The 16024-nt window shown below is 47.0% G+C and overlaps 2 protein-coding genes across 6 annotated transcripts in view; one reads left to right on the top strand and one right to left on the bottom strand.

The window, feature by feature from the left end:
* vps16 (VPS16 core subunit of CORVET and HOPS complexes) overlaps window positions 1-2893 on the top strand; it is a 14088-nt gene extending 11195 nt beyond the window's left edge. For both annotated transcript variants that reach the window (XM_058085850.1, XM_058085849.1), the window contains 10 exons: window positions 16-150; window positions 228-336; window positions 1006-1103; window positions 1186-1290; window positions 1366-1443; window positions 1511-1597; window positions 1675-1757; window positions 1890-1986; window positions 2071-2174; window positions 2239-2893. In XM_058085850.1, the coding sequence (XP_057941833.1) occupies window positions 16-150; window positions 228-336; window positions 1006-1103; window positions 1186-1290; window positions 1366-1443; window positions 1511-1597; window positions 1675-1757; window positions 1890-1986; window positions 2071-2174; window positions 2239-2380 (1038 nt within the window). In that variant the 3' untranslated portion in view covers window positions 2381-2893. The remainder of the gene's footprint in view (window positions 1-15; window positions 151-227; window positions 337-1005; window positions 1104-1185; window positions 1291-1365; window positions 1444-1510; window positions 1598-1674; window positions 1758-1889; window positions 1987-2070; window positions 2175-2238) is intronic.
* On the bottom strand, window positions 2296-16024 carry fmnl2b (formin-like 2b). Of its 4 annotated transcripts, XM_058085834.1 has the most exons (28): window positions 15549-16021; window positions 15352-15435; window positions 14449-14529; window positions 13774-13850; window positions 13615-13698; window positions 13406-13549; window positions 13206-13332; window positions 13058-13134; window positions 12872-12965; window positions 11612-11686; window positions 11438-11548; window positions 11214-11363; window positions 11042-11143; window positions 10753-10973; window positions 10011-10114; window positions 9737-9928; window positions 9445-9465; window positions 8824-8948; window positions 8558-8760; window positions 8256-8490; window positions 8117-8185; window positions 7675-7755; window positions 7469-7598; window positions 7239-7399; window positions 7068-7169; window positions 6879-6977; window positions 5467-5590; window positions 2439-5361 (listed from the first exon to the last, which is right to left on the bottom strand). In XM_058085834.1, exons 1-28 carry the CDS (start codon window positions 15663-15665, stop codon window positions 5273-5275), a joined length of 3279 nt encoding a protein of 1092 aa, XP_057941817.1. In that variant the 5' UTR covers window positions 15666-16021; the 3' UTR covers window positions 2439-5272. The 4 variants fall into 4 exon arrangements, with proteins under 4 accessions (XP_057941815.1, XP_057941816.1, XP_057941819.1 ...); XM_058085832.1 differs by having other exon boundaries at window positions 2296-5361; window positions 7239-7598; window positions 15549-16023; XM_058085836.1 differs by lacking the exon at window positions 9445-9465 and having other exon boundaries at window positions 2438-5361.

Raw genomic sequence — 16024 nt, 5'->3', positions numbered from 1 at the left:
TGCATGCCCCCCCAGGTGCAGCAGAAGGACCTGTCGGACGAGGCCATAGCCAGGGCGGTGTGTGAGAAGGTGGGAGACTCCCCCGGAGTGTCCTACTCGCACATCGCTTCCAAAGCGTACGAATGCGGGCGCACCGAGCTCGCCATCAAGGTAGCGAGTCCCGTCTCGGCTCGGCAGAAAGCCGTTGGAGCGACCGTTCGTTCAGCCGCGTCTTTGTGTGTCCCTAGCTGCTGGACTCGGAGGCTCGGTCCGGTGAGCAGGTTCCTCTCCTGCTGAAGATGAAGAGGAGTCAGCTGGCCCTCAGTAAAGCCGTGGAGAGTGGAGACACTGACCTGGGTACCCCCATCCCGTCACACTTAGCAACAAAGTCCTCATAGTACACAGATATAGACCTAATATTACACCAATATAGACCTCGTACTACACCGATATAGGCCTCGTGCTACACCGATATAGGCCTCGTGCTACACCGATATAGGCCTCGTGCTACACCGATATAGGCCTCGTGCTACACCGATATAGGCCTCGTGCTACACCGATGTAGACCTCGTGCTACACCGATATAGACCTGATACTGCACCAATATAGACCTTGTACTACACCAATATAGACCTTATACTACACCAATATAGACCTCGTGCTACACCAATATAGACCTCGTGCTACACCAATGTAGACCTGATACTGCACCAATATAGACCTCGTACTGCACCAATATAGACCTCGTACTGCACCAATATAGACCTCGTGCTACACCAATATAGACCTCGTGCTACACCAATATAGACCTCGTGCTACACCAATGTAGACCTCGTGCTACACCAATGTAGACCTGATACTGCACCAATATAGACCTCGTGCTACACCAATATAGACCTCGTGCTTCACCAATATAGACCTCGTGCTACACCAATATAGACCTGATACTACACCAATATAGACCTGATACTACAGCAATACAGACCTCATATTATTGTGTGTGTGTGTGTGTGTGTGCGTGTGCAGTGTACACTGTGGTGAGTTACCTGAAGAAGGAGATGAACAGAGGAGATTTCTTCATGACTCTGAGAAACCAACCTGTGGCGTTGAGTCTCTACAGACAGGTTCTCCCCCACCCACCACCACACTCCCCCCGCATGCTACAGCAAGGTCATGTGACTCCATCTTGTCACCTGTGCGTGTCAGTTCTGTAAGGTGCAGGAACAGGAAACGCTGCGGGATCTGTACAACCAGGATGACGACCACCAGGAGTTGGCCAACTACTACGTGTCTGCCAGCTACAGAGAGAAGGTTTGACCTGCAGACGTTAGTCATGTGACCTCAGCTTGAGCTCGCCATGACGTGTGTGTGTGCGTGTGTGTGTAGAGGTTAGATGGCCGCCTGTCGCTGCTCCAGAGCGCCGTGGATGAATTCAACAAAGCCAAGAACGACTTTGCCGCCAAGGTAAGTGGGGACGGGCTCGTCGGGACGTACGACGCCATCACTCACTCGACCCCACGCCGCTTCGCAGGCCACCGAAGACGACATACGTCTGCTACGCTTCCAGAAGAAGCTGGACGACGAGAAAGGGGCGGGGCTCCTGGGCCTGTCACTGCAGGTAGAGCGAAGACACGGACAGGGACGACATTTGCCACGCTGGCTTTTTTTATGACCGTGATGGCGCTTCCTGTTCAGGTTACCATGGAAACCCTGCTGGCCTTGGGACTTTACAAGCAGACCGACCAACTTTACAGAGACTTTAAAGTACCCGACAAAAGGTGAGACAGCCCACCTGACTTCAACCACCACTTCCTCCTGGATGACAGTGCTCCTCTCTACACGAAACCGCCCTACCCTACCAAGTCACATGACCTTGGTGTGTGTGTGTGTGTGTGTGTGTGTGTGTGTAGGTACTGGTGGTTAAAAGTGAAGTCCCTAGCAGAGAAGGAGGAGTGGGAAGAATTGGAGAAGTTCTCCAAAAGTAAAAAGTCTCCTATTGGCTACCTGGTGAGTGATGGCCCCGCCCCCCCAGCTGAAGGAAGAATGATGGTGTGTGTATATGTGTGTATATGTGTGTGTGTGTATGTGTAGGCTTTTGTGGAAGCGTGCATGAAGAGAAATAACAAGCATGAAGCCAAGAAGTATCTTTCCAGAGTCGCACCCGAGCAGAAGGTCAAAGCTCATCTGGCCGTGGGGTAAGACTACGCCCCCCACCCCCCCAAAAACCCACAATGGCTTTACAAACGCTCTTCTCCCCAGTGACCTGGAGGGGGCAGCAGATGCGGCCATCGAGCGGAGGAACGAGTCGGAGATGGCGTCGGTCGTGGCGAGATGCTCCGCCTCCGACCGCTTGTTGGCGGAACGATTACATCGAGCCAAAATGTCAGCCGGCAAAAAGTGATTGGTCGCTCATGTCGGCCCAGAAAAACACTACTACTACTACTACTGCAGTAATACACATTTATTAATATTACTATTGGCCTCCGGGACTTTATTTTCCAATTTTTTTCTTCCGGTATTTACCACTTCCAACGACCTAATTTTTCCAAAAATTCCAAATATGTTTTGTCATTACTATCTTTACAAAATAACATTTTTTCTTGAATATTTAAACTTTATGCGACTAAAATCGGATTGTTCCCCCTCATTATATTGACAAAATTCTGTAATCAAACATGGTACTGTATTGTACTATTGGTGTACATGTGTAATACTCCAGTATTTCCATCCAAGGAGGGGAGAAAGAAAAGCCATGTACGTTTGATTTATTTACACCAAATGTCGATGGAACAACTGGAACAAGAACAACCAAAAGTGGAGAAGCTAGAAAATGTTTTTTTACGTACAAAACCTTGTGCTCTTCTCTTTTCATCTTGACGTTTGGGAAATGAAGGATGTACATTGGGGGCGTGGCTGCAGATAGGCGGGAAGTGGGGGCGGAGTTGATGTTAGCATGTGTTTGCTATAAGCTACACCGGAGGGGGGGGGTCAAACTCATGCCGTGGAGGGCCGAGACAGTGCAGGTTTTCTTTCTAGTCGTTAACCAAAGCAGGTGATTTTAACGATCAATGCCACATTAAATGTGAGCGAAGGAGCTCATCAATTAAATCGGCTGCTGGAGAGGAACCCTCCAGTGCTTCGGCTCTCCATTGTCACATGTTCGCTACACCATAGACGTAACACGGAGACGCCGCATCAAATGGTAAGCCGTACATCAACGTCGCCGCCCGATCACATGAGTCAAGGCTGCTTTTCCACTCCCACTAGTTACTCTTACGTCACGTCTGTCAGGGCACGGGATCACTGAAGGGACATAACACAGCTACAGCTAGCATAGCAAGCTAGCGAGGTAACTATTTAGCCTTGCCGGTTTAATGTCGAGTTCTAAAGTTACGTAATTGTTCTAAAAGGAGTGGTAAACCTGTTTATAGCTTTGTTAATACTAGGTTTAAAAATTATGAGACGCCTGAAGACACCAAATGACGCCGCAATAGTCACTTTTACACTGCTATGATTCATTGTTGACGTCACATCGCTTAGGCTACGGGGTGGCTGAAGGGACATAAGAGACGGCTAGCGCTAGTTAGTTGATTAGAGGGAGTGGCGCACCTGTCATTTACCATTTCATAAAAGTAAACTTACTTCCACGAAGCTGTAGAAAGGCGCTTTATGAACGTAAGTTCATTTGCGGCGAAACCGTGACCCATCCAATATGGCGGCGACATTGACAGAGCTGCGGCTCTACGACGTCTATGGCTAATATGTTACATGATTAGATGGATTTAATAGGGAATGAAAAGGGGTGTGGTTTGTGGAAATGGGGCGTGGTTTGGACCGTGACACCCCGCGGAAGTCATAAAAGTCCACCATGCTTGGTACCACCCCCACCAAGCCAAGCACACGCACGTGCACGGGAAGCATGCGGCGTACTCACTGAGCATGCGCGCAACAGTTAGTCTGCTCTTTTACTGCAACTTCTCCAAATATTTCAACTATTCCCAAAATATTATAATTTCCTCCCCAAACCCATTTTTCCACCAATTACAACTTTATTTAGTTTTGTCTATGATACAACTTTAAAAAGGAATGTATTTTTTTCTGGAACATGCTACTAAAATGACATTATCTTTCCTCATAATATGACCACTTTATTCTCTTAAAATGCAACATTTTTGTCCCGTTAGATATTTGGATTTTTTTCTTGTAAAATTACAACTACTATTTTTACTTTTCCCTCAAGCAAATTTCCCAAAAATGGCAACTTTATTTGTTGTTTTGTGAGGAGCAATTGCCCGTGGATGTAGTTGCAGGTGAAGCAAGGGTGCTGTGGGTTCGGGATCGGGTGGAGTCTATGTATTGTATTTCTATGACTGACTGGCTGCCATATAACCATAACAGGTTATGTGCTGCGTGTGCATGACTGGTGACGGCGTACAAGTGCACCGCGCCAAACGTGAACCCGGGCACCATAGGTGAACACACACACACACACACACACACACACACTTCATGACGGGAATGAACATTGTAGTAATAAAAGACTATATTCCCTTCCTCCCATACATGATGAATGACCATAGTAGTGGGAATAACAATAGAAATGATACAGTAATCCCTCCTTTGTGGCAGTTAATTGGTTCCATAAATAGGGGATTTTAACCTTATTACAGCCCCGTAGCCAAATAAATAACACCCCAATACTCAACATTAGGTCACATTTCCCCAGGCTACGGGATCACTGAACGGATATGACAGGCGGCAGCCGCTAGCATAGCAAGTTAGCGGACTAACTCGGTCCCCTCGCCAACTGACTTGTCTAAACTTAAGACTCCCATTTCAGCCATAGCGTGTTGGCTGGGTTATGCTAGCTCATTAGCCGGTCTCCGTGCAGCGTGACGTAATGTCATCTCATAACATGGCCGTAACACTGCATATAAGTTATCTTTCAATCTTTTTCTAGAACCGCGACACAGCAGGGATTAATGTCATAGGAATAACGGCGGGAAGAACTAGCAAATAAAAAGTCAGGGAAGTTGCAGTAGAAGGGCTCAGAAAGGAGAATTTGGAAAGACATGAAGTGGAATGTGCTCGGTGATGAGTAGAAGAAAGTCAAACCCTGTTTCTTTCAACTAAACCCCCCTTTAAGGACTTTTACCGTGAAAGGAAGGCGACTTCCTGTGTGCTTTCAGTTGCAATGCGGTGGAACACTTGATGCGCCAACGAGCTGACCAATGAGACGGCAAAAGGTTCAAAGTGCTGATTGTTGCCAAGAACGCCTACGCCCCGCCCAGCCTCAATAGTGTTCTTCGCTGTGGGCGGGGTCGCAGAAGAAGCGCGAGCTACGTTTGGCCGATCGAGCCGTGAAGGGGCCAGTCTTCAGGGCTGAGAGAGAGAGAGACAGAGAGAGAGAGAGAGAGAGTGAGAGGTCACGTGAGCACAAAGAGGAAGCGGCGTGGAAGGCGGAAAGCGAGGCGGATGGGACGTTACCGGTGATGATGTCCTCGATGGCGCCGTCCTTCCCCTCGTAAACATGGCGGCTGTCCTTCCCTTGTCGTCGTCTCAGCTCGCTTAGAAGCTCCTGCTGCTGCCGCTTGCCCTTGTGGGACGGCGACTGCGGGGGCGATGGGAGACAGGCGTGACCTTTCACCTCACACAACAACCATCTTCTACAGCACAAGCGGTCAAACCTGCCCTCCACCATGTACCCCAAAATATGCTTTCATATGACATAATAATATGACATTATTATTAGAATGGCTATATACGGTATATACTGTATCATAGAATGGTTATACAAGCCCCCCAATACTATATTCTTGTAGTTTTTATTATATTATTACTACTACTTTACAGTATGTTACGTTACACCATATATCTATTTCACATTACAGTACATTATGATACAGTATGTTACACTACAGTAGATTGTTACATAACAGTATGTATGTATGTATGTCAAGCTACTGTATGTTAGGTTACAGTATGTTATATATGTCATGTTATAGTATGTTACATTACAGTACGTTATGTTACACTACTGTATGTTAAGGTTACAGTATGTTATATGCCATGTTATAGTATGTTACATTACAGTACATTACGTTACAGTATCTTATATATCATGTTATAGTATGTTACACCACAGTGCGTTACGTTACAGTATATTACACTACAGTACGTTACGTTACAGTATGTTATATGTCATGTTATAGTATGTTACATTACAGTACGTTATGTTACACTACTGTATGTTAGGTTACAGTATGTTATATGTCATGTTATAGTATGTTACATTACAGTACGTTATGTTACACTACTGTATGTTAGGTTACAGTATGTTACATGTCATGTTATAGTATGTTACATTACAGTACGTCATGTTACACTACTGTATGTTAGGTCACAGTATGTTATATATGTCATGTTATAGTATGTTACCTTACAGTACGTTATGTTACGCTACTGTATGTAGTATTACAGTACAGTATGTTATGATATTGTATGTCAAGTTACTTTACAGTATGTTACATTACTGTATGTTGTTACTGTACGCTACATATGCTACATTAAAATACGTTATATACAGTATATGTGATGTTACAGTTTTACGCTAAAGTATGTGTTACGCTACAGTGTGTTACATTACAGTGTTATGCTACAGTATATGTTACGCTGCAGTGTGTTATGTGTTACGCTAGTCTTACGCCACGTAACGTTATGGCATGTTATGTTATGTTCGTTATGTTATGCTATATTAGGCATGGTATGTTATGTATGATATTTTATGTTAGGTGTGTTATGTTATATTAGGCATGTTGTTATGGGATTTTTTGTTTGTTATGGTATGTTATGTTAGGCATGGTATGTTATGTTATGTTTGTTACATTTGCAAACAATACCTTGGTTTCTTCCTCCTGGTGCTGCTGCTCCTCCTGTTCCAGTTTCTCCAACATCATTTGCTCTTGACGTCGTCGCTGCTCATTGTCCTCCTCAGCCAGCTACACACACACACACACACACACACACACACACACGCACACAGGTGAGGTGAAGCCTACAGAGATGCAGTTAAAGGTGCGATGACTCACCCTGTAAGCTTTGATGAAACGAACAAAGATGGGGAAGAAGACGGATGGCGGCATGGTCTTGGAGCTTTCCCCAAAGAACTTCACCGCGTCTTCAAACGCGTCCTTCAGTCAAACAAACATTTTGACAGCCATTCTGTGTGTGTGTGTCTGTGTGTGTGTGTCTGTGTGTACCTGGGCGATGCGTGCATCTTCCTGAAGTTTGTTGAGTCGTGATTCGTTCCTGCTGATGAAGTCTTTCAAGGTGGAATTATGCTGCATGCTGAATTCCCGCCAAGTGAGTTCCATCCCTCGCTGCAGCTCCTTCACGTCACACAACACGTTCTCCAGACTCACTAACACACACACACACGTGTGAGCACACAAACATACACACACAGAGCGTGCAATGAGCCTCCTCTGACCTGCCGCCGCCTTGTCCACGTAGTGAAGCTCGTTGTAGAAGAGCGCCACCGCAGGATATTTTTCTCTCACCACGTTGGCGATGTAGTGAAGCAACGTCTGCGTCCTGTCCGTAGACTTGGTCTCCAGCAGCTGGAAGCACGTCCAACGCATGCGCTCACTCCAAATCCCATGCTAACGTTTGATCATGCTAACGTGTGTGAGTTACCAGGTCTAAGCTCTGGAGTTTGAATCCGTACACGGCACCTCTCTTACTGCTGTTCATGTAGTTCCCAAGCGCTAAGATGATCTGCAAGGAGGAAACACCGCCGCCACGCTCACGTCAACAACACGTTCTACTAATGCTTTCAACTAGAAAACTGAAAAATAACATTTGACAAAACTAATGTCAACATAGGAAGACAAAAGTCATATTTTTATAAACATTATGGGGCCAATTAGGGACAATAATGCATGACTGTATTCCCATCATAATAGTCTATGTATGGTAGAGCATAATGAATATAGTTTATGTTTGGTACTACACCACATCATCAATATGGAATAAAGTGTGAGCATCGTGGGACTAAGTAGGACTAAAGTAGCATCTTAGCATGCTGGGAAGAAGTGAGGATACGTGTGATGTTGAGTAATAATGAAAGCCATCTGACCTCAAGTATCTTCTTGAGCTTCTGAGACGATTTAATGGAAACAGACGCAGCGATGATGGCGTGGAGTTGCTGCAAGAGAACGGCGCATGGTGAGATGATGTGTGTGCGTGTGCACGTGTTTGTGTGTGTGTGTGCGTACTGGTGTGAGCAGCTGCACGTTGTCGCTGAAGTTGCCCATGAAGGTCATGATGGACATGCGCTGGTTGAGTCTTTCGATGCGGCTGAAGTGGATCATGAAGCTGTCTTCGTCACTCAGCGCCTCCAAGGGCTTGCGGTCTCTTTCGTACTGACGCAGAAGCTTCACCTCGGCTTCTGTCGGCAGGAAGCGCATCAGGCACTCCACAAAGTCCACTCGAACGCTCCGCAGATCAAACCTACGCCGGCACAGTCCCGGTTAGCGACGCCGGCCCGCACGGGTTAAGGGGGATGGCCGGGTCTTACGTGTGGATGGCGCGGCAGATGACCTCTGGACCCTGGCCGGCTTTCCTCAACGTGATGGCCAGGTTCTTGGCTCGGTTGGCATCCAGCAGAGAAACTCTGGACGGAGCCTTCTGAGGAAGCTTGTGTCTGGATAGAGTTAGATCCATGGCCGGACCCTGGGCTTTTGTTTTAAACAGCTCCTCAAACACCTCCACATCCAAGTCCTGCACAACAGCACAGCACGCTTTCTTCTAGATCTTCCACCGTGAGGCACCGCTTTCACTTACCTGCAGGATGGCTTCATCGTCAATGTCGTTGAAGACCGTGCCGTTGATCTGACTCGGCTTCAGGGCCACCCAATTCAGCACCGGCATCCGGAACTTGGTCTGGATGGGCTTCTTGATCTTCACCGCTGTCAACGCATGCCGTCACAAAGTCATTACTGGAAAACTCTCACATCTTCACACGCTTCCTGTTTATACACGCCTGCCTTCTCTGCATCATGGATACACGGACATGGACAGGTGGACCAGACAGACAGGGATGGATCATGGACAGTGATACACAGGTGATGGACAGCTGATAGACAGGTGATGGACAGTGATAGACAGGTGATGGACAGGTGATGGACAGGTGATGGACAGGTGATGGACAGTGATACACAGGTGATAGGCAGGTGATGGACAGTGATACACAGGTGATAGGCAGGTGATGGACAGTGATACACAGGTGATGGACAGGAGATAGACAGGTGATGGACAGTGATTCACAGGTGATAGACAGGCGATACGCAAGTGATGGACAGCTGACGGACAGGTGACACACAGCTGATGGAAAGCTGACACACAGGTGACAGACAGCTGATACACAGGTGATGCACAGGTGATGGACAGGTGATGTAAACGTACAGAATAACTTGAGTGGTCCCTCTGGCAGCAGGATAAAAGAGAAGAAAGGTGTTAGTGACTTCCTGTCCCAAGAACCTTCTAGTCCCTGGAGGCAAATGTATGTCAAAATACATTAAGATAAATATGTATAAAGATAAATACGTATATATACAGATACATATTTCTATACTGTATATAAATATGTATCGAGATAAATATGTAAGTATAAAGATAAAAATGTATATAGATAAATATGAATAAAGATATATATAAATACGCTAAAGGTAAATATGATAAAGATGTGTGTGCTCACCTGCCAGCCCAGAGTTGAAGATGACGGTGGGCGAGCACCCTGACCCCGGAAGTGGCGGGGCCACAGGAGGGGGAGGAGGCGGCACAGGGAGGGCGGATGAGAACTCGCCGGTCCGACACGGAGGTGGGGGCGGAGGTGGTGGGGGTGGAGGAGGAGCGGGGTGGGGAGGGGCCGGGTACACCCCATTGGACACTGTCAAGAAGACAGGAAGTACTTCATCATCATCATCGTCATCATCATCATCTTCATCAGGGAAGGCGGGCAGGTGACCCACCTGAAGCCGGCATCGGCGGTGGGGGTGGAGGCGCGGGCGGGGCCGGCATATCTGGAGCTCCGCCCAGTCCTGCTCCCGCGTTGTGATAGGCTACCGTCTCTGGGCTACACAGGAGAATCATTCATTGTTTACACACACAGCATTGAATAGACATCACATTAGCATGGACCACTTACACTCAACAACCTAGGATTACTACTAAGTACTACTTAGTACTACTAAGTACAGTACCTACAAACCTACACAAATACAGCATACTACTCATACTACTCGAATACACTATACACTACTCTGCGCTGTACGCTCTACCATACTTACACTACCATACATACACTATATACTGTATGCTGTACCGTACCTACAATACTATACTTACACTACTATACTACCATACATACACTATATACAGTATGCGCTACCGTACGTACAATACTATACTACATACTTACACTACTATACTACCATACATACACTATATACTGTATGCTCTACTGTACCTACAATACCATACTACCATACTTACACTACTACACTACCATACATACACTATATACTGTATGCTTTACCGTACCTACAATACTATACTACCATACTTACACTACTATACTAGCATACATACGCTCCCGTTGTGTAGTATATTTCCAGTAGTGTATGGTGTAGTGTATTTCCAGTAGAACAGTATGCTGTGTTGTAGTATATTTAGCAGTATGTGAAGAGAATATGCAGAGGATATTTGTCCTACCTGGGGGAGAGATTGGGGCAAGGGGGAGGTGAGGGTGAGGCAGAATGGACCACGCCCCCGTCACCCTCTCCTCTTTGGGGTTGAGGGGCTCCAGGACCCCCGGCTTGCTGGGCCTCCTGGGCCTGACGCTCCAGACGACTCTGGCGACGAATGGTCTGGTCCTTCTCGCGAACGATGCGCCGCAGCGTGTGTACCTGTGTGTTGGCGCTGGCATACCCCTCCTGTAGGACAGAGTAGTATTTGTGGTATTCGACACAGAGTGGTATTTGTCCTCTGTAACAGTACTGACCCGGAGCTGGTCCAGCTCCTTGTTGGTTTGCATCAGCTGCTTCTCCAGCTCCACGATCTTCAGCATGGCTTCGTTTTCCACGTCGAGCAGACGTTCCGACATCTGAGGAGAGAAAGACGTCAGCAGGGCGACGCGGTCCGTCCCGTCACCGTTCGATCTCTGCTTGACGCACGGTGCTCAGGTTCTCCTCCAGCTCTTCCACCCTTTCCAGCGCGGCCGTTTTGGTCTCGGCATCCTCCAACAGCGTCCCGACATCAAACACGTTGTCCAGGTACGCCTGAATCTGCACCTGGAGCCTGTCGCTCTCAGTGTGCTTCAGCCTCTGGTGGGTGAGGGAGGGAGCGGGGGATCAGCTGCACTTCTGGGGTACGCGGGTCATGTGGACCCCTCTGTTACCTCCAAGTGCTCATCCAGGTTGAGTTTGGTGAAGTCGTACTGCAGATGCACTCTGAAGTTCATGTCTTCCACCGAGTGGACCGCAATGTTGATGAACTGCATGCAGGCCACCTGACGAGGAACCGCAAGCGTTCACTCCGGGAGCCGTCCACACCAGACACGTGCTCTGCTTACCAGGAAGTCTATGTTGTCATCTTCATTCTTGAAATGCTCCATCAGCTTCTCAAAGCGCATGGACTCTGAGCACACCTGCAAAACGTCAAGTAATCGCTTAGCACCTTCTGAAACATTTCACACGTAAAATATTACCAGGAACAAACAGGAAATGCTGTCCTTTGATGACAATAACATCCTAAGGACATAATAATGATCATCACATGTCTGCTAGCAGGACATTCATTTTCTACCGCTTATCCTCACGAGGGTCGCGGGGGTGCTTGAGCCTATCCCAGCTGTCTTCGGGCGAGAGGCGGGGTACACCCTGGACTGGTTGGCCAGCCAATCACAGGGCACATATAGACAAACAACCATTCACACTCACATTCATACCTATGGACAATTTGGAGTCGCCAATTAACCTAGCATGTTTTTGGAATGTGGGATGAAACCGGAGTACCCGGAGGAAACCCACGCATGCACGGGGAGAACATGCAAACTCCACACAGAGATGGCCGAGGGTGGAATCGAACTCGGGTCTCCTAGCTGTGAGGCCTGCGTGCTAATCACTCTTCCACCGTGCAGCCTCTAGCAGGACATAATAACGACAATAACATGACTGCTTGCATAAAGTCATAATGTTTTAGGAATAAAGTGATGATTTTACAGGAATAAAGTGATGATATTACAGGAATAAAGTGATGATATTACAGGAATAAAGTCATAATGTTATAGGAATAAAGTGATGATATTACAGAAATAAAGTCATAATGTTACAGAAATAAAGTGATGATATTACAGGAATAAAGTCCTAATGTTATGGGAATAAAGTGATGATATAACAGGAATAAAGTCCTAATGTTATGGGAATGAAGTGATGATATTACAGAAATAAAGTGATGATATTACTGGAATAAAGTCATAATGTTATAGGAATAAAGTGATGATATTACAGAAATAAAGTGATGATATTACAGGAATAAAGTCCTAATGTTATGGGAATGAAGTGATGATATTACGGGAATAAAGTTATGATGTTATGGAAATAAAGGCATAATAACAGTAATAATAATAATAATAATAATAAGTAGGTCAACCTAGTTGATAAAAAAGGGTAAAAAAAAAACAAAGGCTGAGAATTAAGTGAAAATTTTAAGAGAAAAAGGTGGCATTGTAAAGAGGAAAAAGAATAAGGTGGTCAGATGATGAGGAAAAAGAAGGTCATTGTGGCAGCACAGGGTTATTTATGTGTGTGTGACGTCGGTGGTTGTCGTTTACCGTTTTGAAGTTGTCGAAAGCAGACAAGATGATCTCATGTCCTCCTCGTACCAAACACACGGCCGCCAGCAGTTCCAACACCAGAGCCTTGGTCCTGCGGGGTAGTCCCAGAGAGGAAATTATGCTAGGATTGTGTGTGTGTGTGTGTGTGTGTGTGTGTGTGTGTGCGCGTGTGCTAGTGCTCACCTGGCATTCCTGTTATTGAGGCTGAGAGCGATTTCGTTGACGGCGTGCGGATGAGACATAACCATGTTGAAGCCATACTGAGGAGCACAGGGACGCGGCGTTGGGTTACTTCCATGGGTTACTTCCTGTGAAAGAGAGACGGCCTCACCTGGTAGTTCATGATGGCTCGCAGACACATGATGCACACATGGACGTCGTCCTTCTTGCACACCAGTCTGGAGTTCTTCAGCGTGCGACTGCTGGGCAGCGTGTTGGAGCGAGTCACCAAGGTGGAACTGCTAGCAAAAGGCAACGCCGTCAGGGACCGGGACCAGGACCGCCTTCACGCACACCGCTTCCCTTTCTCACCTGATGGAGTGGCGTGCCGCTCTGGGTGCCGAGGAGGATGGGGACGGGAGGCTGCAGTCGCCGTGGAGATCCTCGATGGAGCGACTCCACGGCGAGTCGATGGAAGCCGCGTCTCCCCCAGACTCGGACTGCTCGCCGTCAAACCTGCGGAGAGAAATCCGCTGTTACCGTGGCAACACAAAAACGGCTGCTATATTCCCTGGACTCACGTGACGGCATATTGCGCCAAGGACAAATACTCCACCAGGACATCCAGACCTCGGTTCTCCTCGTTTAGAAACTCCCTGACCCACCTGCACACAGCGGATGGCGTGTGGGGTCAGACATACATACGACTCACACACAGCGGCCAACTGGTCGTACGCTACCCGATGTGGTTCGTGCGGAGAGAAATCTCAAGTTCTCTGAGCGTCTGCGTCGACTCCTGGACCCGCCTCCTGAACTTCTACACACACAAAAAGATATGCACGGTTCATATTCTCCTGGCACGCTGCATGTCAAAGACTTCTCATGAACGACTCCTTCAAAACACCCCAATTTCTGACTAAACTGGGACTCACGGGTATTTATCTCCATGAGCTCCTTCACTCTGAAGCAGTGAAAACCAGCTCAGTGAAAAAAAGATAACCGGATAACTTGTCTGACTCGCCTGTCACTGACTCACTGGTTAAAGAAGATTCAAGCTTCACTGACTCACATGTTGAACAAGACTCGACGTTCAGTGACTCACGGGTAAAAGAAAATTTGAGTTTCACTGACTCGCAGGTTAAAGAAGATTTGAGTTTTACTGATTCCTGTGTTGAAGAAGATTCAAGTTTCACGAGTTAAGGAAGATTCGAGCATCACTGACTCACCAGTTGAACAAGGCTCGACTTTCACTGACTCACGGGTTAAAGAAGATTCGAGTTTCACTGACTCATGAGTTGAAGACTAGCATTTCAGTGACTCACTGGTGGTGGACAAAGACTGGAGTTGGAGTGACTGGTGTGTTGAGTTAGGAGGAGGTATTGGTAGAGGATGTGAGGTTTGCATTGCCGCCTTACCTTGCGTGTGACGGCTGGGTCAAGGAATCCTCTCAGCTTGTGGATGTACGTGTGGGGCGGGTTTTTCACCTGGAATCTCTCCTAGCACACAAACATCACATCTCCTTCAACCTTGTGGAGCATCTCAAAGGCTGCCACACCAACGTGCATAGTATCAACCCCAGGACTTCATTTCCTCTTTTCTACCTTTCTCACCATACTATCACTTCAAATAACATCCTTTTTAGTCACTCTCAACTTTGTTTGTTTGTTTCTTTCGGCTTTTTCCTGATTACTGAGTCTTTATGCTAGACAAATATTCTTTTATTACCTTACTCTTGTCACATGACAACTTAACCTTATTCTCCTCAAATTACAGATGTTTCAACTTTCTTTCTTGGCAAATGTATTCCCATTATACGATGACTTTATTCCCATTATATTATAAATCTATTCCCATGATACTATTGACTTTATTCCCATATTAAGACTTTATTCCTATTACACAATGACTTAATTCCCTTGATACTGTGACCCTATTCCCATAATACAATCACTTTATTCCCATTATACTATGACTATATTCACATATTATTCCCATAATATCCATACATACATATTCTGACATTATTCCCATATTATTTCCATAATATCCATCCAATATTCTAACTTAATTCTCATATTCTAACTTTATTCTCATACAATTGTGATTTTATTCCCATAATACAATGACATTATTCCCCTATTCTGACTTTATTGCCATAATATTCTGACTTTATTCCCATAATATTCTGACTTTATTCCCATGCTGCTTGAATTGTCCCGTTTAGCATATATACGTGGAGCCACAGTTACCATGACAACACAAATGTACCAGGGGCTGTGGAGCCTAATGGGTGAGGCGAGTGGTTGGGAAAGTCTTACCTGATCACAGATGAGCTCCCACTTCTTGTCGTTATCGTAGGAACGCAGCAGACGCACCTTGTCCGGAGGAAGGTTCATGGAATTCTGCAATTCCAAAGCAAACTAAATGAAAACGTCTTCCAGTGGTGGATGGGTGCTGTCTGGAGCCTGCAGTGGTGCCAGTGATGTTATTGTGTAGTGTATGTGTGTGCGGTTACCAGGGCGATGGAAAACCTCTCCTCCAGCTCGGCGGCGTCGGGCATGGGGAGTCGGACCGGTGCGGCTCTGGACCGGATCACGGCCAGCTGGCTCTCCATGCTCTCCGTGTTCCCCATCACACACACACACACTCAGCACACACAAGGCAGCAAGAACATGTGGCGGGCCATCACGAGCGCCACCGGAGGTGATGAAGGCCGTCCTCTCCCCCTCCCGCCCCCACCGCACACTCTCTTTGTCTGTGGCCGGCCACCACTGGTGATGAGGATGATGATGGCGGCGGTGATCGGCGTGTGTGTTTGGTGTGTCTATATGCCGTGCGCGTCGCAGATCAGCCGCTTAATCCTCCCCCTCTCCTCCCCCGCATGAAGACAGAGTTGTCGCCACCTCCTCTTTGTCTCTCCTTCCTGGCCTCCCGGTCTTTGTTAGCTCGCGCCAGCCTTCCTCCTCCTCCTCCTCCTCCTCTGCATCCTCA

The sequence above is a fragment of the Doryrhamphus excisus genome, chromosome 10 (assembly GCF_030265055.1).
Source record: "Doryrhamphus excisus isolate RoL2022-K1 chromosome 10, RoL_Dexc_1.0, whole genome shotgun sequence".
Taxonomy (NCBI): domain Eukaryota; kingdom Metazoa; phylum Chordata; class Actinopteri; order Syngnathiformes; family Syngnathidae; genus Doryrhamphus; species Doryrhamphus excisus.
The sequence above is the reverse complement of the archived record's forward strand: the minus strand, read 5'-3'. Positions and strand labels throughout refer to the sequence as shown.

Coding starts and splice junctions, on each gene's coding strand:
- fmnl2b (XM_058085832.1), bottom strand. CDS start 15,665: ATGGGGAACACGGAGAGCATGGAGAGCCAGCTGGCCGTGATCCGGTCC. Junction 13,550..13,614: donor TTGGCGCAATATGCCGTCAC/GTGAGTCCAGGG, acceptor TTCTCTCCGCAG/GTTTGACGGCGAGCAGTCCG. Junction 13,135..13,205: donor GAGCCATCATGAACTACCAG/GTGAGGCCGTCT, acceptor TGTGCTCCTCAG/TATGGCTTCAACATGGTTAT.